Source organism: Mirounga angustirostris, unplaced genomic scaffold (genome assembly GCF_029215605.1).
Source record: "Mirounga angustirostris isolate CCGP_5_RB_7025 unplaced genomic scaffold, mMirAng1.0.hap1 SCAF_17, whole genome shotgun sequence".
Lineage (NCBI taxonomy): Eukaryota > Metazoa > Chordata > Mammalia > Carnivora > Phocidae > Mirounga > Mirounga angustirostris.
The window spans coordinates 3,763,227-3,788,725 of record NW_026991725.1 but is presented as its reverse complement, the minus strand read 5'-3'; the positions used below and the strand labels follow the sequence as shown (position 1 = coordinate 3,788,725).

Sequence of the window (25,499 nt, the reverse complement as noted above, 5' to 3'; positions counted from 1 at the left end):
CCTTCATTGGTTTTAACAATATTTATTTTATTCCACAAAAAATAGAGGCTCTTAGAGGGAGTGCCCTCAGTAAAGTGTAGGAAACACCTCATCCAAGTTTATTATATATTCTTGATCTCAATCTCTCATATCTTCTCAGACTCTGAGGACCATCATCTAATCTCTCTGTTGTAGCTTCTGTTTTCCTCTCTATGTTGGCTCCTTCCCATCACTCTCTAAATATAGTCAAGACTACCTCACCTTTAAAAATCCTTCCCTTCACAATCACATTCCTTGAAATAATTGTCCATTTTTCCAGTCTACACTTCACCTTCAAGCCCCTCCTCAACCCAATGAAGTCCTGGTTCTTTCCATTCTTATCACAGAAATTGCCCTAAGGTCAGTGAAAAATAACTGGATGCTAAATCCAATATATACTTTCTACTTCTTATATCATTTGATTTCTCTGCAGCATTTGACACTGTTGACCACTTCTTCTGTGGTGATAATTTTTTTTGTGTGTCCAACATCTCTTTGGGAAACCACCCTTCTGTCCTTAATTCATTTGGTTTAGATGTGGCTGACTCCACCCCTTTATTTCCAGGGATAGGTGGTGATCCAAACCTGATCAGTCATAATATTTACCACCCCTTCAGTGCTGTGGACGGTTCAGAAATAGGCATAAAATTTATACCAAGTCAATTAAAATCTTTCTCAGATTTTTTATTTTATTTATTTAAAGATTTTATTTATTTATTTATTTATTTATTTATTTATTTATTTATTTATTTATTTATTTGACAGAGAGAGAGACAGGCCAACTCTTTTTTAAAAATCTTTTTACATTTTCATTTTTACAGTTATAGTCTATCCCTTCATTGTATTTAATTTTATTTTTGTACATATGTAAGTTTTTCTTTCTTTACAATTTGGAATGCAGTTTCTTCTAAGAAACAAACCAAAATACACCCAGAATCTAGTGCATGTCTCTGTTCTCTTCACCTGTCTGATCATATTCTCTTATTTTTGCTCCTCCCCCTCCTTCCTCTTCTTCTTCTTCTTTTGTTAAAGTCTTTTTAATTTTCATCTTTACAGTTATATTCTATCCTTTCATTGTATTTAATTTTATTTTTGTACATATATAAGTTTTTCTTTCTTTACAATTTTGGAATGTAGTTTCTTCTAACAAACAGACCAAAATACACTCAGGATATAGTGTATTACTCTGTTCTGTTCACCTGTCTGTTTATATTCCTTCCTTTTGTCTTTTTCTTTTTTGTCTTTTAATTTTAATTTTTACAGTTACATTCTATCCTTTCATTGTATTTAATTTTATTTTTGTACATATATGTTTTTCTTTCTTTACAATTTTGGGATCTAGTTTTCTAAAAAAAAAAAAAAGACCAAAATACACACAGAATCTAGTGTATTGCTCTATTCTGCTCACATGTCTGATTATATTCTCTTTTTTTCTTTTTAATTTTCTTTTTTCAGTTTCGGATTTCTTCTGATTTGTTTAGTGTATATTTCTCTGGGGTTGTTGTTTCCATTTTAGTATTTTGTTCTCTCATTCATCTATTCTTCTCTGGACAGAATGACAAGATGTTAAAACTCACCTCAAAAAAGAGAACAAGAGGTAATATGACTGCTAGGGACCTTATTAGTTTGGATATAAGTAAGATGTCGGAACTGGCTTCAGAATAACGATTATAAAGATACTAGCTGGGCTTGAAAAAAGCATAGAAGACACTAGACAATCCCTTTCTGAAGAAGTAAAAGAACTAAAATCTAATCAAGTCGAAATCAAAAAGGCTATTAATGAGATGCAATAAAAAATGGAGGCTCTAAGTGCTAGGATAAATGAGGTAGAAGAGAGAATTAATGATACAGAAGACCAAATGATGGAGAATAAAGAAACTGGAAAAAAGAGAGATAAAGAACTACTGGATCACAAGGGGAGAATTCTAAAGATAAGTGATACCATAAAGTGAAACAATATTAGAATAATTGGAATCCCAGAAGAAGAGGAAAGAGAGAGAGGGGCCAAAGGTATATTGGAGCAAATTATAGTGGAGAACTTCCCTAATCTGGGGAAGGAAACAGGCATCAAAATCCAGGAGACACAGAGAAGCCCACTCAAAATCAATAAAAATAGCTCAACACCCCAACATATAATAGTGAAACTTACAAATCTCAGAGACAAAGAGAAAATCCTGAAAGCAGCTCAGGACAAGAGGTCTGTAACCTACATGGGTAGAAACATTAGACGGGCAGCAGACCTATCCACAGAGATCTGGCAGGCCAGAAAGGACTGGCATGATATATCCAGGGTGCTAAAAGAGAGAAATATGCAGCCAACACTTTATCCAGATAGGCTGTCATCCAAAGTAGGAGTCATAAAAAGCTTCCAGGACAAACAGAAACTAAAAGAATTTGTGATCACCAAACCAGCCCTGCAAGAAATATTAAAAGGGATCCTCTAAGCAAAGCAAGGAACAGAGACAATATACAGTAACAGTCACAGGTAATACAATGGCACTAAATTTATATCTTTCAATGGTTACTCTGAATGTAAATGGACTAAATGCCCCAATCAAAAGACACAGGGTATCAGATTGAATAAAAAAGCCAGACCCAGTGCGCCTGGGTAGCTCAGTTGGTTAAGCGACTGCCTTCGGCTCAGGTCATGATCCTGGAGTCCCGGGACCGAGTCCCGCATCGGGCTCCCTGCTCAGCAGGGGGTCTGCTTCTCCCTCTGACCCTCTTCCCTCTCGTGCTCTCTGTCTCTCATTCTCTCTGTCTCAAATAAATAAATAAAATCTTTTAAAAATAAAAAATAAATAATTTTTTTAAAAAAGCAAGACCCATTGATATGCTGTCTGCAAGAGACTCATTGTAGACCCAAAGATACCTCCAGATTGAAAATGAGGGGTGGAAAACCATTTATCATGCTAATGGCATCAAAAGAAAGGTGGGGTGGCAATCTTTATATCAGACAAATTAGATTTTAAACCAAAGATATAATAAGAGATGAGGAAGGACACTATATCATAATTAAAGGGTCTATCCAACAAGAAGATCTAACATTTGTAAATATTTATGCCCCTAACATAGGAGCAGCCAATTATATAGACCAATTAATAACAAAATTAAAGAAACACATTGATAATAATACAATAATAATAGGGGACTTTAACACCCCACTCACTGCAACAGACAGATCATCTAAGCAGAAGATCAACAAGGAAACAAGGGCTTTGAATGACACACTGGACCAGATGGACTTCAGAGATATATTCAGAGCATTCCATCCCAAAGCAACAGAATACACATTCTCCTCTAGTGCCCATGGAACATTCTCCAGAATAGATCACCTACTGATCACAAATTAGATCTCAACTAGTACCAAAAGATTGGAATCATTCCCTGAATATTTTCAGACCACATTGCTTTGAAACTTTAACTCAATCACAAAAGTAAATTTGGGAAGAACAAAAATACATGGATGTTAAAGAGCATCCTACTAGAGAATGAATGGGTCAACCAGGAAATTAAAGAAGAATTTAAGAAATTCATGGAAACAAATGAAAATGAAAAGACAACTGTTCAAAACCTGCGGGATACAGCAAAGGTGGTCCTAAGAGGGAAGTATATAGCAATACAAGCCTTTCTCAAGAAACAAGAACGGTCTCAAATATACAACCTAACCTTACACCTGAAGGAGCTGGAGAAAGAACAGCAAATAAAGCCTACACCCAGCAGGAGAAGAAAAATAATAAAGATTAGAGCAGAAATCAATGAAATAGAAACCAAAAGAATAGTAGAACAGATCAACAAAACTAGGAGCTGGTTCTTTGAAAGAATTAATAAGATTGATAAACCCCTGGCCAGACTTAACAAGAAGAAAAGAGAATGGACCCAAATAAATAAAATCATAATTGAAAGAGGAGCAATCACAACCAATACTGAAGAAATACAATTATATGAACATATTATGAGCAACTATATGCCAACAAATTAAGCAATCTGGAAGAAATGGATGCATTCCTAGAGATGTATCAACTACCAAAACTGAAACAGAAAGAAATAGATAACCTGAACAGACCCATAACCAGCAAGGAAATTGAAGCAGTCATCAAAAATCTCCAAACAAACAAAAGCCCAGGGCCAGATGGCTTCCCAGGGGAATTCTACCAAACATTTCAAGAAGAATTAATACCTATTCTTCTGAAACTGTTCCAAAAAATAGAAATGGAAGGAAAACTTCCAAACTCTTTCTATGAGGCCAGCATTACTTTGGTCCCAAAACCAGAAAAAGACCCCACCAAAAAGGAGAATGACAGACAAATATCCATGATGAACATGGGTGCAAAAATTCTCACCAAAATATTAGCCAATAAGATCCAATAGTACATTAAAAGGATTATTCACCACGATCAAGTGGGATTTATTTCTGGGCTGCAAGGGTGGTTTGTCATTGGCAGTCAATCAATGTGATACACTACATCAATGAAAAAAAAGGACAAGAACCATATGATCCTCTCAATAGATGCAGAAAAAGCATTTGACAAAGTACAGCATCCTTTCTTCATTAAAACTCTCCACAATGTAGGAATAGAAGGAACGTACCTCAATATCATTAAAGCCATATATGAAAAGCCCGCAGCAAATATTCTCAATGGGGAAAACTGAGAGCTTTCCCCCTAATGTCAGGAACATGGCAGGGATGTGCACTATCACCACTGTTGTTCAACATAGTACTAGAAGTCCTAGCCTCAGCAATCGGACAACAAAAAGAAATAAAAGGCATCCAAATCAGCAAAGAAGAGGTCAAACTCTCACTCTTTGCAGATGACATGATAATTTATCTGGAAAACCCCAAAGACTCCACCCCAAAAGTGCTAGAACTCATACAGGAATTCAGCAAAGTGGCAGGTTATAAACTCAATGCACAGAAATCAGTTGCATTTCTATACACTAACAATGAGACAGAAGAAAGAGAAATTAAGGATTTGACCCCATTTACAATTGCACCAAAAACCATAAAATACCTAGAAATAAACCTAACCAAAGAGGCAAAGGATCTGTACTCTAAAAACTATAGAAAACTCATGAAAGAAATTGAGGAAGACACAAAGAAATGGAAAAATGTTCCATGCTCATGGATTGGAAGAACAAATATTGTGAAGATGTCAATGCTACCTAGAGCAATCTACACATTCAGTGCAATCCCTATCAAAATACCCTCAACTTTTTTCAAAGAAATGGAACAAATAATCCTAAAATTTGTATGGAACCAGAAAAGACCCCGAATAGCCAGAGGAATGTTGAAAAAGAAAAGCAAAGCTGGTGACATCACAATTCTGGACTTCCAGCTCTATTACAAAGCTGTAATCATCAAGACAGTATGGTACTGGCACAAAAACAGACACATAGATCAATGGAACAGAATGGAGAGCCCAGAAATGGACCCTCAACTCTATGGTCAACTAATCTTTGACAAAGCAGGAAAGAATATCCAATGGAAAAAGACAGTGTCTTCAACAAATGGTGTTGGGAAAACTGGACAGCCACATGCAGAAGAATGAAACTGGACCATTTCCTCCCACCATGCACAAAAATAGATTAAAAATGGATGAAAGACCTAAGTGTGAGACAGGAATCCATCAAAATCCTCGAGGGAACACAGGCAGCAACCTCTGTGACCTTGGCTGATGCAACTTCTTGCTAGACACGTCTCCAAAGGCAAGGGAAACAAAGGCAAAAATGAACTATCGGGACTTCATCAAGATAAAAAGCTTTTGCAACAGCAAAAAAACAGTCAACAAAAACAAAAGACAACCAACAGAATGAGAGAAGATATTTGCAAATGCCTTATCAGATAATGGGCTAGTATCCAAAATCTATAAAGAACTTATCAAACTCAACACCCAAAGAACAAAGAATCCAATCAAGAAATGGGCAGAAGACATGAGCAGACATTTCTCCAAAGAAGACATATAAATGGCCAAGAGACATGAAAAAATGCTCAATATCACTCAGCATCAGGGAAATCCAAATCAAAACCTCAATGAGATACCACCTCACACCAGTCAGAATGGCTAAATTTAACAATACAAGAAACAACAAATGTTCGTGAGGATGCAGAGAAAGGGGAACCCTCTTACACTGTTGGTGGGAATGCAAATTGGTGCAGCCACTCTGGAAAACAGTATGGAGTTTCCTCAAAAAGTTGAAAATAGAGCTACCCTATGACCCAGCAATTGCACTACTGGGTATTTACCAAAAAGATACAAATGTAGTGATCCAAAGGGGCACCTGCACCCCAATGTTTATAGCAGCAATGTCCACAATAGCCAAACTATGGAAGGAGCCCAGATGTCCATCAACAGATGAATGGATAAAGAAGATGTGGTATATATATATATAAGATGTGTGTGTGTATATATATATATATATATACACACACACACACACACACACACAATGGAATGCTACTCAGTCATCAAAAAAATTGAAATCTTGCCATTTGCAATGACATGGATAGAACTAGAGGGTATTATACTAAGTGAGATAAGTCAATCAGAGAAAGACAATTATAGTATGATCTCACTGATATGTGGAATTTAAGAAAAAAAACAGAGGTCATATAGGAAGAGAGGAAAAAATAAAATAAGACGAAACCAGAGATGGAGACATACCATAAGAGACTCTTAATCGTAGGAAACAAACTGAGGGTTGCTGGAGGGGAGGAGGGTGGGGGGATAGGGTAACAGGGTGATGGACATTATGGAGGGCATGTGATGTAATGAGCACTGGGTATTATATAAGACTGATGAACCACTGACCTCTACCTCTGAAACTAATAATATGTTAATTAATTGAATTTAAATTTAAAAATTTAAGAAAAAAGAAAAGGATACTTATGAATTACAGACTTAATACATACTGTTAAGATAACAGTTCTCCCTCAATTGACCTCTAGGTTCAATGTAATTCTAATCAAAATTTCTGCAGGGCTCTCTCTATATGTGTCTGTGTGTGTATAAATTGACAAGTTGATTCTAAAATGTATGTGGAAATGCAGAGGACCCAGAAAAGCCAAGGAAATCTTGAAGAAAAATAAAATGAAAGGATTTATATCACCAAATATCATTATTTGTAATAGAGTTACAGAAATTAGGGTGGCATGATAATAAGGATAGATAAGGCAATGGAACAGAATAGTCCAGTCAAAAGTCATTTAATTATTTATTTGTTTGTTTGTTTATTTATTTATTTTTAAGCTTTTATTTATTTATTTGAGAGAGAGAGAGAGAAGGAGCAGGGGGAGGGGTAGAGGGAGAGAAGCAGACTTCCCACCGAGCAGGGAGCCCTACGTGGGGCTCCATCCCAGGACTCCAGGATTGAGATCTGAGCCGAAGGCTGATGCTTAAATGACTGAGCCACCCAGGTGCCCCAGAAAGTCCTATATTTAAAACAGGAGGTGTTTTCAATAATGATGCCACATGGAAAAAATGTATTTTGAGTCTTACCTTACCCGGCACACAAAAATAAATTCTACATATATTTTCTATCTAAATGTGAATTATAAAACAATAAATCATTTTAGAAAAATACATTGGAGAATATTCTCATGATTTGGGAGTAGACAAAGATTTCTTAAGCAAAACACAAAGAATGCTGTACATAAAAGCTTGGGAAATAGACATTAAAATTAAGAACTTCTGTTCATGGGTGCCTAGGTGGCTCACTTGGCTAAGCCTCCAACACTTGTTTTCAGCTTAGGTCATGATCTCATGGGTCGTGGGATCAAGTCCCACATCTGGCTCGGTGCTCACTGGGGAGTCTGCTTGAAAGATTCTCTCCCTCTGCCCCTCAGCCGCCCCCACTACCGGCTCACTCATGCTCTCTCTCTCTCTCTCAAAATAAATAAATCTTAAAAAAAAAAAGTTCATCAGAAAACACAATTAAGAGTGAAAAGGTGGGTGCCTGGGTGGCTCAGTTGGTTGAGCAGCTGCCTTTGGTTCAGGTCATGATTCTGGAGTCCCAGGATCGAGTCCCGCATTAGGCTCCCTGCTCAGTGTGTGGGTGGTGTCTGCTTCTCCCTCTGACCCTCTCCCCTCTCATGCTTTCTCTCTCATTCTCTCTCTCTCAAATGAATAAATAAATCTTTAAAAAAAAGAAGAAGAAGAGAGTGAAAAGTCAAGCAAGGTATGAGAAAAGATATTTACAATACCTTTTTTCATCAAAGGTTTTTATCTGACTATATAGAAAACTCCTACAAATCAATAAGACAGACAACTCAACAGAAGAATGGACAATAGATCTGAACAGAAACTTCATCAAAGAGAACATTGAAATAGCCTATAAATAGAGGAAAATGTGTTCTAGTTCATGAGTCACCAGAGAAATTCAAATTAAAATCACGAGATAAAATTATGTATTCAGCAGAATAACTTAAAAAACAGACAGTGCCAAATGTTGACAAGGATGGAATATAGGAATTTTCATACAGTGCTTGTGGGAATCTAAATTGGTAGAACTTCAGAAAACTGTTTGGCACTATTTATAAAGCTAAACGTACCCCATTATCAGCATTTATGCTCCTAGAGAAATGAATCTATATGTCTACCAAAAGACATGTGGAGAATGATTATGGCAACTTCTTTTTGTTCTAGTCAAATTTGGAAACTATTCAAATGTCTATCATCAATAGAACGAATTAAAGAATTATAGTATATTCATACAATAGAATACTATTCAGCAATGAATAGCAATTACTGCCATGCAATGTGGATAAAAGCAGTTAAATTATTGGGCAAAACCAGATACAATAGAGCACATGCTGTATGAGTCCATTAATACGAAGTTCAAAAACAGGCAAAATTAATCTATAGTGTTGGAAACTGAGGAAGTGTTACCAAAGAAAGAAAGGAAGGAAGAAAAGAAGGGAGAGAGGAAGAAGGGGGAGAGAGAGAGGAGGGAAGGAAGGGAAGAAGGAAGGAATGTTAGTGTTAACTTTGGAGGGAGTTTATGACTGGAGAGGTAGCACGAGGGGGATTCTGGAATTGTGGTGATGCTCTCTCTCTCTTTTTTTAATGTGGTAAAATATATATAATATTTTTCATTTTAACTACTTGTGAGTGTACAATTCAGTGACATTAAATATATTCACAATGTTGTAATAATCATTAGCACTATCTATATTGAAGACATTTCCACTATCCCCAACAAAAACTCTGTACCCATTAAACAATAAATTCCCCTTCTCTACTTCCCCCAATTCGTAGTGATCTCTATTTCACTTTCTATCTCTATGAATTTACATACTCTAGCTACAGTATTTTTCCTTGGGTGTCTGGCTTATTTCAGTAAACATAATATTTTCCAGGTCCATCCATGTTGTAGCATATATCAAATTTTATTCATTTTTAATGGCTGAATGATATTCCACTGTATGTATATACCATATTTTGTTCAACCATTCATCTGTTGATGTATGTTGGGTTGTTTCCACTTTTTGCCTATTGTGACTAATGTTGCTATGAACACTGGTGTAAAAATATCTGTTCAAATATCTGCTTTCAATTTTTGTGGATATATACTTAAGAGTGGAATTGTTTAGTTATATGTAATTCTATGTTTAAACCTTTTGAGAAACTACCAAACTCTTTCACAGTGGCTGCATCATTTTACATTCTCACCAGCAATGCACCAGAGTTCCAATTTCTCCACATTCCTGCCCATCTTATTTTATTTTTATCTTAATTTTTATAACCATCCTAGTAAGAGTGAAGTGATATCTCATTGTGGTTTTGATTTGCATTTCCCTAATGACAAATGATATTGAGCACTTTTTATATGCTTATTGGCCATTTGTATAGCTTCTTTGAAGTAATGTCTCTTAAAGTCCTTTGTCTATTTTTGAATTGTGTTGTTTGTTGTTATTATTATGGGTTTTAGAAGTTTTTTATGTTCTGATAAGGAACACTAATTCCCTATCAGATATATGACTTGCAAATATTTTCTCTCATTCAGTAGATTGTCTTTTCAGGTTCTTGTTCTACCCTTTGATGTGCAAAAGTTCCTAATTTTGATGAGATTCAGTTTATCTATTTTTTCTTTTGTTTCCTGTGCTTTTGATGTCATCTCCAGGAAGTCATTGCCAAATCCAATGTCATAAGGATTTTCCCCAAGTTTTCATCTGAGAGTTTTATAATTTTAGCTCTTAAATTCAAATTTTCATTAAATTTTTGTTCATTTTTGCATGTGGTATAAAGGTCCAGGTTTCCAATTCATTTGCATGGGATATCCAATTGTCCTAGTACCATCTGTTAAAAAAAATATTCTTCTCCCATTGAATAGACTTGGCACCCTATTGAAAAAAAGATATATGTATACATATTAACATATATACTTACATACATACATAAATATATATGTGTAGATTTATTTCTGGGCTGTCTATTCTATTCAGTTGGTCTATGTCTGTCCTTATTGTCTCCACCGTACTGTTTTAATTACTTTCGCTTAACTTTGTAGTAAGTTTCAAAATTGGATAATGTGAATCTTCCAAGTTTATTCTTTTTCAAGATTGTTTTAGCTATTCAGAGTCCTTTGCAATTCCATATGAAAGCAAGAATCAGTTTATCCATTTCTGTGAAAGAGACTGTTGGAATTTTGATAAAATTGCATTGAATCTATAGATCCCTTTGAGTAGTAGTTACATCTTTACAATGTTAAGTCTTCCTATCCATGAACACAGGATTCTTCTCATTTATTTATGTCTTCTTTAATTTTTTTCAGCATAGTTTGTAGTTTTCAGCATTTAAGCCTTTCATCTCCTTGGTTAGATTTATTCCTAAGAAATTCTGTTAGGTGCTATTGAAAATGGAATTGCTTTCCTAATGTCCTTTTGGGGTTGTTCATTGCTGTTGTACAGAAACACAACTGACTTTGTCTGTTGGTGTTGTATCCTGCAACTTTGCTGAATTCATTTATTAGCTCTAGTAGCTTTCTTGTGAGTTATTCAAGATATTCTATATATAGGATATGTCACCTATAAATATAGGGTTTTTTTTTTCTGATTTGGATGCTTTTTAATGTCTTTTTCTTTTCTAATATTTATGGCTAGAACTTCCAATACAATGTTGAATAATAGCTGTGAAAGTGTGGAGTATAGGGATAGAGGGTACATACCTCAATATCATAAAAGCCATCTATGAAAAACCCACAGTGAATATCATTCTCAATGGGGAAAAACTGAGAGCTTTCCCCCTAAGGTCAGGAACGCAGCAGGGATGTCCACTATCACCACTGCTATTCAACATAGTATTAGAAGTCCTAGCCACAGCAATCAGACAACAAAAAGAAATAAAAGGCATCCAAATCGGCAAAGAAGAAGTCAAGCTCTCACTCTTTGCAGATGATATGATACTTTATGTGGAAAACCCCAAAGACTCCACCCCAAAACTGCTAGAACTCATACAGGAATTCAGTAAAGTGGCAGGATATAAAATCAATGCACAGAAGTCAGTGGCATTCCTATACACCAACAACAAGACAGAAGAAAGAGAAATTAAGGAGTCGATCCCATTTACAACTGCACCCAAAACTGTAAGATACCTAGGAATAAATCTAACCAAAGAGGCAATGAATCTGTACTCCAAAAACTATAAAATACTCATGAAAGAAATTGAGGAAGACACAAAGAAATGGAAAAACACTCCATGCTCATGGACTGGAAGAACAAATATTGTGAAGATGTCAATGCTACCTAGAGCAATCTACACATTTAATGCAATCCCTATCAAAATACCATCAAGATTTTTCAAAGAAATGGAACAAATAATCCTAAAATTCATATGGAATCAGAAAAGACCCCGCATAGCCAGAGGAATGTTGAAAAGGAAAAGCAAAGCTGGTGGCATCACAATTCCGGACTTCAAGTTCTATTACAAAGCTTTAATCATCAAGACAGTATGGTACTGGCACAAAAACAGACACATAGATCAATGGAACAGAATAGAGAGCCCAGAAATGGACCCTCAACTCTATGGTCAACTAATCTTCGACAAAGGAGGAAAGAATGTCCAGTGGAAAAAAAGACAGTCTCTTCAACAAATGGCGTTGGGAAAATTGGACAGTCACATGCAGAAGAATGAAACTGGACCATTTCCTTACACCACACACAAAAATAGACTCCAAATGGTTGAAAGACCTCAATGTGAGACAGGAGTCCATCAAAATCCTAAAGGAGAACACAGGCAGCAACCTCTTCGACCTCAGCCACAGCAGCTTCTTCCTAGAAACATCGCCAAAGGCAAGGGAAGCAAGGGCAAAAATGAACTATTGGGACTTCATCAAGATAAAAAGCTTTTGCACAACAAAGGAAACAGTCAACAAAAGCAAAAGACAACCAACAGAATGGGAGAAGATATTTGCAAATGACATATCAGATAAAGGGCTAGTATCCAAAATCTATAAAGAACTTATCAAACTCAACACCCAAAGAACAAAGAATCCAATCAAGAAATGGGCAGAAGACATGAACAGACATTTTTCCAAAGAAGACATCCAAATGGCCAACAGACACATGAAAAAGTGCTCAATATCGCTCGGCATCAGGGAAATCCAAATCAAAACCTCAGTGAGATACCACCTCACACCAGTCAGAATGGCTAAAATTAACAAGTCAGGAAATGACAGATGTTGGCGAGGATGCAGAGAAAGGGGAACCCTCCTACACTGTTGGTGGGAATGCAAGCTGGTGCAGCCACTCTGGAAAACAGTATGGAGGTTCCTCAAAAAGTTGAAAATAGAGCTACCCTACGACCCAGCAATTGCACTACCCCAAAGATAACAAATGTAGTGATCTGAAGGGGTACGTGCACCCCGATGTTTATAGCAGCAATGTCCACAATAGCCAAACTATGGGAAGAGCCAAGATGTTCATCAACAGATGAATGGATAAAAAAGATGTGGTATATATATATACAATGGAATATTATGCAGCCATCAAAAGGAATGAAATCTTGCCATTTGCAATGACGTGGATAGAACTAGAGGGTATTATGCTAAGTGAAATAAGTCAATCAGAGAAAGACATGTTTCATATGATCTCACTGGTATGAGGAATTCTTAGTCTCAGGAAACAAACTGAGGGTTGCTGGAGTAGTCAGGGGTGGAAGGGATGGGGTGGCTGGGTGATAGACATTGGGGAGGGTATGTGCTATGGTGAGTGCTGGGAATTGTATAAGACTGTTGAATCACAGACCTGTACCTCTGAAACGAGTAATATATTATATGTTAAAAAAAAAAAAAAAAAGATAGTAGGACAGGAAAAATGAAGGGAGGCAAATCAGAGGGGGAGACGAACCATGAGAGACTATGAACTCTGAGAAACAAGCTGAAGGTTCTGGGGGGGGATGGGTTAGCCTGGTGATGGGTATTAAAGAGGGCAAGTATTGAATAGAGCACTGGGTTTTATATGCAAACGAGTCATGGAACACTGCATCAAAAACTAATGATGTAATGTATGGTGATTAACATAACATAATAAAATTAAATTAAAATTTAAAAAGTGTGTATCCTTGTCTTTTTTCTAATCTTAAGGGGAAAGTTTTCAGTCTTTCACCACTAAGTATGATGTTAACTGGGGTTTTAAATAAATATCATTTATCATTCTGAGGAATTTCCTCTCTGTTTCTAGTTTTCTGAGGAGGTTTTTTTTAAAATCATGAAATGGTGTTGGATTCTGTCAAATACCTTTTCTACATCAGTTGAGGTGATTATGTGTTTTTTTTCCTTCATTGTATTAATGTGATTAATTACCCTGATTGATTGTCTTATGTTGGATCACAATTGCATTTCTGGGATAAATCTCACTTGATCATGGTAAATAATCCTATGACTATGCTCTTGGATTTGATTTGCTAATATCTTGTTGAGGATTTTTGCATCTGTATTCAAAAAGAATATTGGTCTGGAATTTTCTTGTGGTGTCTTTATCTGCTTTTGGTATCAGAATAATGCTGGCCTCATAGAATGAGTTAGAAACCATTCTGTCCCCTTCAATTCTTTGGGAAGAGCTTGGTAAGGATTGATTTGATTTGATTTTATGTTTATTTTATTTAAAAAAATATATATATATATTTTTTAAGTAATCTGTACACCCAACGTGGGGCTCAAGCTCACAACCCAGAGACCAAGAATCACACACTCCATACTCCTGACTGAGCCAGCCAGGGACCCCTGATTTTAATTCTTTAAATGTTTGATTGCACTGTTGACGCCATCCAGTCCAGGACTTTTCTTTGCTGGGAGGATTTTGATTACTGATTCAATCTCTTTACTTACTATAGGTCTGTTGAGATTTTCTGTTTCTTTTTGAGTCAGTTTAGATAATTTTTGTGTTTCAAGGAATTCGTCCACTTATTCTAGGTTATTCTTTTTATCTCTGTGAGACTGGTGGTAATGTTCTCACTTTCATTTCTTATTTTAGTTATTCATATCTTTTCTTTTTCTTTGCCAGTCTAGCTAAAGGTTTGTCAATTAGTTGACCTTTTTAAAAAACTAACTTTTGATTTTATTGATTTTCTCTACTTTTTTTCTATTCTCTATTTTGTTTATCTCCATTCTAATCTTTATTATTTCCTTCCTTCTGCTGCCTTCCTTCTGCTTCAGTTCTGAGTTTATTTTGCTCTTCTTTTTTTAGTGCATTAAGATGTGAAGTTAGGTTTGCAGCACCTGGGTAGCTCAGTCAGTGGAGCCTCGGACTCTTGGGTTTGACTCAGGTCATGATCTCATGAGTTGTGAGCTGGGCTCCAAGCTCAGCAGGGAGTCTGCTTGGGGAGTCTCTTCCTCTGCCCCTCCCCCAACTCGCTCATGTATGTGCATGCCTTCCCGTGCACTCTTTCTCTTAAATAAATAAATAAATAAATAAATAAATAAATAAATAAATAAATCTTTAAAAAAAGATGTGAAGTTAGTTATTGATTTGAGGTCTTCTTTTTTTAATGTAGTCATGGCTCTAAGTTTCCTTCTGAGCACTACTTTCACAGTATCCCATAAGTTTCAGTATGTTGTATTTTCATTTTCATTCATCTCTAAGAATTTTCTATTTCCCTTATGATTTCTTCTTTGGTTCATTGGTGTTTAAGAGTGTGTGTGTTTAGGGGCGCCTGGGTGGCTCAGTCGTTAAGCGTCTGCCTTCGGCTTGGGTCATGATCCCAGGGTCCTGGGATCGAGCCCCACATTGGGCTCCCTGCTCTGCAGGAAGCCTGCTTCTCCCTCTCCCACTCCCCCTGCTTGTGTTCCCTCTCTCGCTGTGTCTCTCTCTGTCAAATAAATAAAATCTTTAAAAAAAAAAGAGTGCGTGTGTGTTTAAAGTATCACAGATTTGTGAATTTTCCAGTTTTTCTTGTTACTGATTTCTAACTTCATCCTGTTTTGGTCAACAAGATACTTTATGTGATATCTATGTTTTCAAATTTATTGAGATTTATTTTGTGGCCTAACATATGATCTATCTGAAGGATATCCCATGTGCATTTGAGAAGAATGTGAATTCTATTGTTGTTGGGTAGAGTGTTTCTATATGTCTATTAGAGATAGTTAATTTTTGTCTATGATGTGAGGTAGAAGTCCAACTTCATTTTTTCCCATGTGGATATCCAGTTTTTATAGCACCATTTGCTGAAGAGACAATTTTTTCCCCATTGAATGATCTTGGCACTTTTGTCAAAAATTAGTTGGTCATGGATATATGGGTTTAGTTCTGTAGTTTCAATTCTATTACATTTACATATGTCTACCCTTCTGCCAGTACCAAAAGTTTTATGGTTTTTTCCATATTGGTCTTAACACATTTTTGTTTGGTTTATCTCTAGATCTTTTCCAATTTTGTTGCTATTATAGAAAGAAACTTTGAAAAATTATATTTTTAATCAGTTATTGCTAATAACTAGGATATCTCTCTATATATAGTTAGATTTTTTTAACAACTGATAATCTATTTACTTTTTATTTTATTTTATTTTATTTATTTGTCAGAGAGAGAGAGCACAAGCAGGAGGAGCTGCAGGCAGAGGAAGAAGCAGGCTCCCCACTGATCAGGGAGCCAGACATGGGGCTCATCCCAGGATGCTGGGATCATGACCCCAGCCGAAGGCAGCGGCTCAACCGACTGAGCCACCCAGGTGTCCTGATAATCAATTTATTTAAAAGGTTGATTTAAGCATCTGCAAGACTTCAACCTCAACTTTTGGCTCAATACTGATGGAAGTAATGTGCTTAACAATCTCAGAAGGACTGTGCAAATCAATGAGTCGCTTGTGGATCCTTATCTGAAAATGATCCCTAAGTCTTGGAACCTTCACTGCAAGGAGTTTTTCTTATATTGATTCTCAGAGTCTTGGTAGGCATCCAAACTGGTCCTTTCACTTTGCGATTCTTTACTTTTTTGCCTCTGATCAAGTAAGGCAGCACATACTTTCTCCAAAGATTTTACATTGTGGTTGGTTAGAGTAATTCTAATTTGGTGAATCACCACCTCTTGTTCCATGGGTGTCTTCCTGGTGTCCTTAAAAGCCATGGACGAGGCAAGCTTTCTGACGGACTTGTTCCTCCAAGAAAGTGAACAGTGGTGAGTCAGGAGCTGGAGGTGTGTGTCCAGAGCTCTGCTATAGGTCTGACCTCATCTTCCTTAAAGAACTATTTTTTTTGTATTTTAATCATGTATCTTGCATTAGTTATTTGGTTCTTTTTTTAAAAAATTGTGGAAAATGCACATAATATACAATTTACCATTTAAACTATGTTGAAGTGCACAATTCAGTGTCATTAAGTAAATTCACAATGTTGTTCAACCACCACCACTGTCTAGTTCCAGAAGTTTTTCATCATCCCAAACAGAAAGTGCATTTGGTAAGCCTTTTAAAGCTCAAGATTTGTATCTTTCTTCAATACTAAAAGATTTTCTTGCATTATCTCTTCGAATATTTCCTTACGTCTACACTCTTGGTTCACTCCATTTAACATTTGTATAAGATGAATATTAAAAGTTCTGGATCTATCCTCCATTCTCTTGTTTCCTTTGCCCTTTTTATCTGCTTTGGCCTGGTCTTCCAGCTTGCTGGTTAGTTGTTCAGTATTTTCTGATCTTCAAGGCAATGTAATTGATGGTTTTGTTGACGGCAATAATTCTTTTTCATTTCCAAGGGATTTCTCTCTTTCTTTTTTGGTTTCTTGAGTTTCTTTTTTAAAATAAACTTTTATTTAAAAAAAATAAATAAAATAAAATAAACTTTTATTTTTAGAATACTTCCAAATTTACAAAAACATTATGAAAATAATAGAGTTCCTCTTTATCCCACATCCAGTTATGCCTATTATTAATACCTTGTATTAGTGTGGTACATTTGTCACAATTAATGAGCTATATGGGCTAAAGTATTTTATCCAGATTTCCTTTGTTTTGTTTTTTTAAGATTTTATTTACGAGAACAAGAGAGCTCACAAGTGGAGGGAGGGGCAGAGAGTGGAGATAGGGAGAGGGAGAGAGAATCTCAAGCCGAGTCCACACTGAGAGTGGAGCCCGACATGGGACTCCATCTCATGACCCTGAAATCACAATCTCAGCTGAAACCAAGAGTCAGTCGCTTAACCAGCTGAGCCACCGAGGCACCCCAGATTTCCTTAGTTTTTATCTAGTGTCCTCTTACTGTTCCAGGATACCATTTTATATTTAATTGCCATGTCTGTTTAGAGTTTTCTTTTCTCTGACAGTTTCTAAGATTTCCTTGTTTTTGATGACCTTGACAATGCTAGGCAGTGTTACCAGGTATTTTTGTAGAATGTCCTTAATTGGGATTTGTCTCATCTTGAAATTATGATTAGATGGGGTTATGGATTTTGGGGAGTAAGACTACAGATGTTAAGTGCTGTTCTTATATCCTGTCTAGCATACTATATATGCTATCAACATGACTTTCCATTGTTGATGTTAATTAATCTTGATCATCTGGCTGAGATAGTTTTTGTCAGGTTTGTCCACTGAAAAGTTATTATTTTTCCCCCTTTTCCATATTGTACTTTTGGGAAGAAGTCACTGTGCACAGCCTATAATTAAGAGGAAGAGACTTAGGGCACCTGGGTGGCTCAGTCAGTTAAGCATCTGACTCTTGGTTTTGGCTCAAGTCATGATCTCAGGGTTGTGGGATGAAGCCCCGTGTTGGGCTCTGTGCTCAGCCAGGAGTCTGCTCCAGATTCTCTCTCTCCCTCACCCCTCCTCCCCTTTCTCTCTCTCTTTCAAATAAATAAGGGGTGCCTGGGTGGCTCAGTTGTTAAGCATCTGCCTTCAGCTCAGGTCATGATCCCAGGGTCCTGGGATCAAGCCCCATGTGGGGCTTCCTGCTCAGCAGGGAGTCTGCTTCTCCCTCTACCACTCCCCCTGCTTGTGTTCCCTTTCTCACTGTCTCTCTCTCTGTGTCAAATAAATAAATAAAAATCTTTTAAAAATATATAACAAAAATAAAATAAATCTTAAAAAAAAAAAAAAGAAGAAGAGTTATTATGCTCTACCTCCTGGAAGGCAGAGTATCTACCTAAATTATTTGGAATACTTCTGCCCAGGAGATTTGTCTGTTTTCCCCCCATTTATTTGCATATATCAGTAAAGACTTAGGGATATTTATTTTATACTTGGTTTAGAATCCAATACTATTTTATTACATTGCTCAAATTGTTCCACCTTTGGCTGTTAAGAGCTCTTTCAGTTAGCTGCTGTGTGCCTTTGCCATACCCCAATCATTGTAGTGTTTATCTGTCTGTCTGTTTGTTTTCGAGCACTTCTTTACTTTCTGGCACTACAAGATACTCTAGCCTCATTTAGTATTTCCTTCTCCAGTCCTAGAATCAGTCATTTCTCCAACAGTGTGTCCTGATTTTTAAAAATTGGAGAATGATACTAGAAATCAAGATCTGAGCACTAGGTGTCCAAGATCTCTTAATTGTATTTTTAAATAACATTCATAACATTCTTTTTATTTCTTCTGACTTCTCTGCTCTGAGGATATTAATTACAATTCTTTTGGAGACTCCTTGCATTTATTAATGGTATTTCCTTGGGTAATATTAATTATTGTATTTGTTGGATTTAGTCATGGAGGTAGTTTTCTTTAAATATTTAGTGATACTTTTATGTGTACTTATATTTGCATTTGGGAATCCCTGTTTGCTTTTCTGTAGCTGGAGTTTCTATTTTCTGTACATTGCTGCCAGTGATTATGGAGGAGGCATAAGGTGTACAGACAGTGAAGTCTGTCAGCAATTCATTTTCTCTTTGTGTGGAGGCATTACCCTGCCTCTCTAGCCCAAACCCTCTTGTCTCAGTGTGGGGTGAACACCTCTGATGCCTAATGTTTAGCTCAAATGGGGATGAAGGTACACAAATGATCAATCATTCCTCTGCTACCCACATGTACATCCTTTAAACTTGGGGTGCCTCAAAGCTGCTCCCAAATTTCATAGTGATCTTCTCCTGTATTTTTTTAGTCCTATAGTTTCCTCAATCATCTAATTCTACCTTCCTTGCATTTTTCAGAGACCTTCAAAATTTCTGACTACTGAAGACCCCTTTCATGATTGCCAGTTTTCTTATGTTTATGTTAACACCACACACACACACACCCTTTTTTGTCATTTATAGAGATTTTGATAGGTAGGGAATATAAGTGCCTGTTCTCACTCCACTATCTTGGTCTAATATCTCAATACTGCATTTTTAAAATGAAAACCTGAAAGAGACTGGAAATATGAGAGTGGAAAGAAATATATTTAAATATATATGTGTGGTAGAGTCTCTTCACTGCCTACTCAGCAGACATTTCCTCACCTTTTTGTCTGCCAACTGAGCCTCAATTTTGCAGCAGATAGAAATCACTTGATGTCAGGAACTTATTCTAAACCCTGGCATGAAGGAATAAATTATAATTAGTCAAAACTATTCATAATAATCCCTTTTTCTGGGCGCCTGGGTGGCTCAGTCGTTAAGCGTCTGCCTTTGGCTCAGGTCGTGATCCCAGGGTCCTGGGATCGAGCCCCGCATCGGGCTCCCCGCTCAGCAGGAAGCCTGCTTCTCCCTCTCCCACTCCCCCTGCTTGTGTTCCTGTTCTCGCTATCTCTCTCTCTGTCAAATAAATAAAATCTTTAAAAATAAAAAATCCCTTTTTCCTTGACCAGTTATTGGTCTAGGGATACACATGCAACTTAATAAGGCCAATGAAATGTAAAGGAAAATTTTGGAGCAGGGAGTCTGGGACATTCTCTTCTTATATAATAAAGTAGAACCACAAGAAGAGAAAACCCATTTGTTCTCAATTCTCTTTTCCTGGAAGGAAGTGATGCTGGGAGCTGCAATAGCTACCTTATAATCCTCAGGTACAAGCACAAAAAATGAATAAAGAACAATAGAAACAGGCTAGGTACTTAATGAAAAACAGTGAGCTGCTGAATGACTTCTGATTAAGTCAACAATCAATGTCCTTAGGGTGAAAGTCACTGTTATCTGATTTTCTGTTACTTTCAGCTGTGTTTGAATACACCATGTAAATGGATATAAAAAACTTTTTTTCTAATAATATTCTAAAGTAACATAGATTAAAATCTACTTCTAATATTTCTTACATTGCACTTTTTTTCCTCCTCAGAAATACACCTGGAAGAGCAGACAAAAACCTCAATTTGTTCAATAAAGGACTCTAACACTAGAGTCTCAAAGACTTTGGTGGTTAGAAAACCTGCAAAAGTGATTTTCAATTTAGATCCAACTGCACTGAACTCAAAGCTAGAACAGCCATGGAAGAAAAATTTTTTCGAAAGATTGGAAGCAAGAGCCCAGGCAATGCAGCAGAAAATAATAGATAAGGACAATCTGAAGAAAGAACTAGAAAAAAAGGCTGAAAAAAAACTCTCTAGGGATAATTTGGCCAAAGAGTGGTTTAATGCTGAAAACATGACACTGAACACTCGTGCATATTTGCTTGACAAACTTCTGCCTACCTTAGTTCCTGGAGTGGAAAAAATGTTAATGCAAGTGGAAAAGAAGAAGCTTCGGGCAGAGGTTGATAATACAACCAAGTTTAACCCAATTAATCATTTGGGGGAATACTTAATGAGAAACAATCCTTATTATATCAAAGACTCAGGAATGTCTGGTTATCAAAGGGTGATGAGGGATGTCACAGAAGCCCTGAAGATACATGTTCCCGACACTACTGGCAACAGGTACAATTTTTTATATTTTGAATTGATGATCTAGGTCCTTATATTGAAAGCAAGTAGAACAATGACATAATCATACAAACAGGACTTCAATAATTTTGTAATTATTCAGAAAGTATTTATTGAGCTGCTAGTATGTGTTTCACTATTTAAAAGGCACTATGAAGGGCGCCTGGGTGGCTCAGTTGGTTGGGCGACTGCCCTCGGCTCAGGTCATGATCCTGGAGTCCTGGGATCGAGGCCCGCATCGGGCTCCCTGCGCAGCGAGGAGTCTGCTTCTCCCTCTGACCCTCCTCCCTCTCATGCTCTCTGTCTCTCTCATTCTCTCTGTCTCAAATAAATAAATAAAATCTTTAAAAAAATAAAAATAAAATAAATAAAATAAAAGGCACTATGAAGATTAATGAAGCATATTAAACAAGGTCCTTGAATTCATGGATTTAGTTATCTCACTATGATCCAAAGTGTATATTTATTCACTTATTATCTGTCTCCCTGCACTGGAAAGTAAGCTATATAAGAGTAGAGACTTTCTGAAAATTTAACTTTTCAGATAGGCAATATATTCACTTGGTTCAAAAGTCAAAACGTATAAGGAGTTATACAATGAAAAGTTCCTCTCCCATTCTTATCCTTCATCTACCCAGTACTCCACCTCTGCCATAAACAATGACTGTTCTTCATTTTCAGTGAATTTTTCCAGTTTCTTTATACATACAGAAGCAAATGCAAATATAGATTCTAAATTTTCTTATTTTTATATATAAGACCATCTGACTGAGTTACAAATATTTTCTTCTGTTTTTTACTTGCTATTTATATCTTGTCATGCAGAAGATACTTTATTTCTATGTGGTTGAATTTATTTACTTTCATTTTATGACTTCTGGATTTCAAGCCATTGTTATTTTCAGGTAGTAAAAGAATCCTCCCATGTTTTTTTTCTGAAATTTTTATTATTTTAATTCCCATTTTAAGTATTGATCCATTTGGAATTTATCCTAGCGTAAGATATAAAATACGAATCCAACTTTTTCCTTTTCAAAAATGTCTATATGGTGATCCCAACGACAGTTGTCAAATAGTCTATTTTGCCCCACTGCTTGAAACCTTATTACTAAATTCCTATATATTTTGGAGTGTATTTCTGCATTTTTCTTTCCTATCCCATTGATTATCTCCCTGTTCATGCACCACACTGTGCTGCTTTAGTCACTGAGACTTTTTTTAAATTATGTTATGTTAATCACCATACATTACATCATTAGTTTTTGATGTAGTGTTCCATGATTCATTGTTTGTGCATAACACCCAGTGCTCCATGCAGAGCGTGGCCTCTTTAATACCCATCACCAGGCTAACCCATCCTCCCACCCCCCTCCCCTCTAGAACCCTCAGTTTGTTTCTCAGAGTCCATCGTCTCTCATGGTTCATCTCCCCCTCCGATTTCCCCCCCTTCATCCACTTACTGATTTTTTGACTTTATGTTGGTGTGGAAGTGGTATGTGTTCAGTAGAAATCATACTTTGAATTTTGAATTTTGATCTTTTCCTGGACTAGCAATATGCAGTATGATGCTCTCCTGTGATGCTGGGCAGTGGCAATGAACCACAGCTCCCAGTCAGCCACACAGTCATGAAGGTAAATAACCCATACCCTTAAAACGATTCTGTACACATATAACCATTCTGTTTTTCACTTTCAGTAGTTTTCAGTCAGTTACATGAGATAGTCTACACTTTATAAATAGGTGTTTGTTAGATGATTTTGCTCAACTGTAAACTAACTTAAGTGTTCTGAACACATTTAAAGTGGGCTCGACAGAACTATGATGTTGGGTAGGTTGGGTGTATTAAATTCTTTTTCTACTTAGGATATTTTCAATTTATGATGGGTTTATTGGAGCGTACCCCTATCATAAGTTGAGGAAAATCTGTATTTCAATAATTCTGACTGTGCTGGTCCTCACTATTTACTCTTTTATTCTGGTGTTTTTACTTCTTTTTTTTTTTTAAGATTTTATTTATTTACTTGAGAGAGAGAACATGCATACAGAGGGAGAGGGTGAAGCAGACTCCCCGCTGAGCAGGAAGTCCTACAGGGGACTTGATTCCAGGACCCCAGGATCATGACCTGAGCTGAAGGCAGACGCTTAACCAACTAAGCCACCCAGGAGCCCCGTGTTTTTGCTTTTTAATATGAACTTTAGGATTGATTCATCTACTTGAAAAATAAAGGAGAACAACAAAACAAACCTTGTAGGAATTTTTATTGAACTCCGTTTAAATTTATTTTTTAACTTAGGGAAAATCAACATCTTTAATGACAAGTGTTTCTATCTGAGAACACATGTCTTTCCATTTATTCCTCTTATTTTGTATCGATCATTGTTGTCGTAAAGTTTTTTTCATTTAAGCTTGCATCTCTTGTTAGGTGTATTACTAGGTATTTTATTATTTTTTTATTGCCATTGTAAATGGGACTTTCTTCTTTCATTACATTTTCTATCTATATGTAGTTTGAATACATGAAAGCTATTAATTTCTGTAAATTTTTGTACTCTGCTACCTTACTGAGTTCCATCATTAATAGAAAAAGTTTATTTTTTATTTTTATTAAAAGATTTATTTATTTATTTGAGAGAGAAAGAGAGAGAGCATGCATATGAATGGGGAGGGGCAGAAGGAAGCAGATTCCTCACTGAGTGTGGTGCCCAACATGGGGCTTGATCCACAACCGTGAGATCATGACCTGAGCCAAAACCAAGAGTTGGATGCTTAACCAACTGAGCCACCAAGGTGCCCCTGTTTATAGAAAAATTTTAGTTGATTATTTAGATTTTCTAGCAAGGAAACCTTATTATCTGCAAGTAATAGGAGTTTTCCTTATTCATTTTCAATTTTAATGCTTGCAATATCTTCCTCTTACCTAGTTACATTGGCTGGCTATTCCAATAGAATGTTAAATAATTGTGATGATATGGACATCCCTGTCTTGTTTATGACTTTAGTAGGGATGATTTCTTGTATTATTGCCTCATCATGAGCAGTTTTTAAAAACTATATATTAATACCATAACTCTACTTTATTTGGATCTGAAAAATATATATTTTATTACATTAGAAAAAATGTGCTGGATGCCTGGGTGGCTCAGTTAGTTAAGTGTCTGACTCTTGATTTTGGCTCGAGTCATGATCTCAGGGTCCTGAGATCAAGCCTGGCCTTGGGCTCCACGCTGGGCGTGGAGCCTGCTTAAGATTCTCTCTGTCCCTCCCACAACTCTAAAAAAAAAAAAAAAAGAAAGAAAGAAAAGAAAAGAAAAATGTGCCTAATTTCTATATTGTAGAATGATTTTTTAAGTTTATTTTATTTTATTTTATTATTTCATCGTGGTAAATGTATTCTTTAATCCTCTTCCCCTATTTCCCCCACCCACACACCTACCTCCTCTCTGGTAACCATTAGTTTGTTCTCTATAGTTAAGAGTCTGTTTCTTGGTTTGTCTCTCTCTCTTTTTTCCTTTGCTCGTTTGTTTTGTTTCTTAAATTCCACATATGAGTGAGATCATATGGTATTTGTCTTTCTCTGACTTATTTTGCTTAGCATTATACTCTCTTGCTCTATCCATGTCATTGCAAATAGCAAGATTGCATTCCTTTTTATGGCTGAAGAATATTCCATTGTATATACACCATGTATTCTTTTTTTTTTTTAAAGATTTTATTTATTTATTTGACAGAGAGAGACACAGCAAGAGAGGGAACACAAGCAGGGGGAGCGGGAGAGGGAGAAGCAGGCTTCCCACTGAGCAGGGAGCCCGATGCGGGGCTCAATCCCAGAACCCTGGGATTGATCCAAAGGCAGATGCTTAATGACTAAGCCACCCAGGCACCCCTATACCACATATTCTTTATCCATTCATCTATCGATGGACACTTGGGCTGCTTCCATAGTTTGGCTATTTTAAATAATGCTGCTATAAACATTGGGGTACATGCATCCCTTTGAATTAGTGTTTTTGTATTCTTTGGGTAAATATCCAGTAGCGTGATTGCTGGATCATAGGGTAGTTCTATTTTTAACTTTTTGAGGACCCTCCGTACTGTTTTCCTCAGTTGCTGCTCCAGTTTACATTCCCACCAATGGTGCACAAGGGTTCCCCTTTCTCCACATCCTGCCAACACCTGTTGTTTCTTGTATTGTTGATTTTAGCCGTTCTGACGGGTGTGAGGTGA

General features: G+C 36.5%; 1 protein-coding gene and 1 pseudogene across 1 annotated transcript in view; one reads left to right on the top strand and one right to left on the bottom strand.

Annotated features, from left to right (window-relative positions):
• The window catches only part of EFCAB5 (EF-hand calcium binding domain 5), a 165,088-nt gene that overhangs the window by 13,232 nt on the left and 126,357 nt on the right, over positions 1-25,499 (top strand). The window contains exon 4 of the mRNA XM_064582306.1: positions 20,691-21,267. Within this exon, the coding sequence (XP_064438376.1) occupies positions 20,885-21,267 (383 nt within the window). The 5' untranslated portion in view covers positions 20,691-20,884. The remainder of the gene's footprint in view (positions 1-20,690; positions 21,268-25,499) is intronic.
• On the bottom strand, positions 16,203-16,576 carry LOC129046272 (small ribosomal subunit protein uS10-like; annotated as a pseudogene).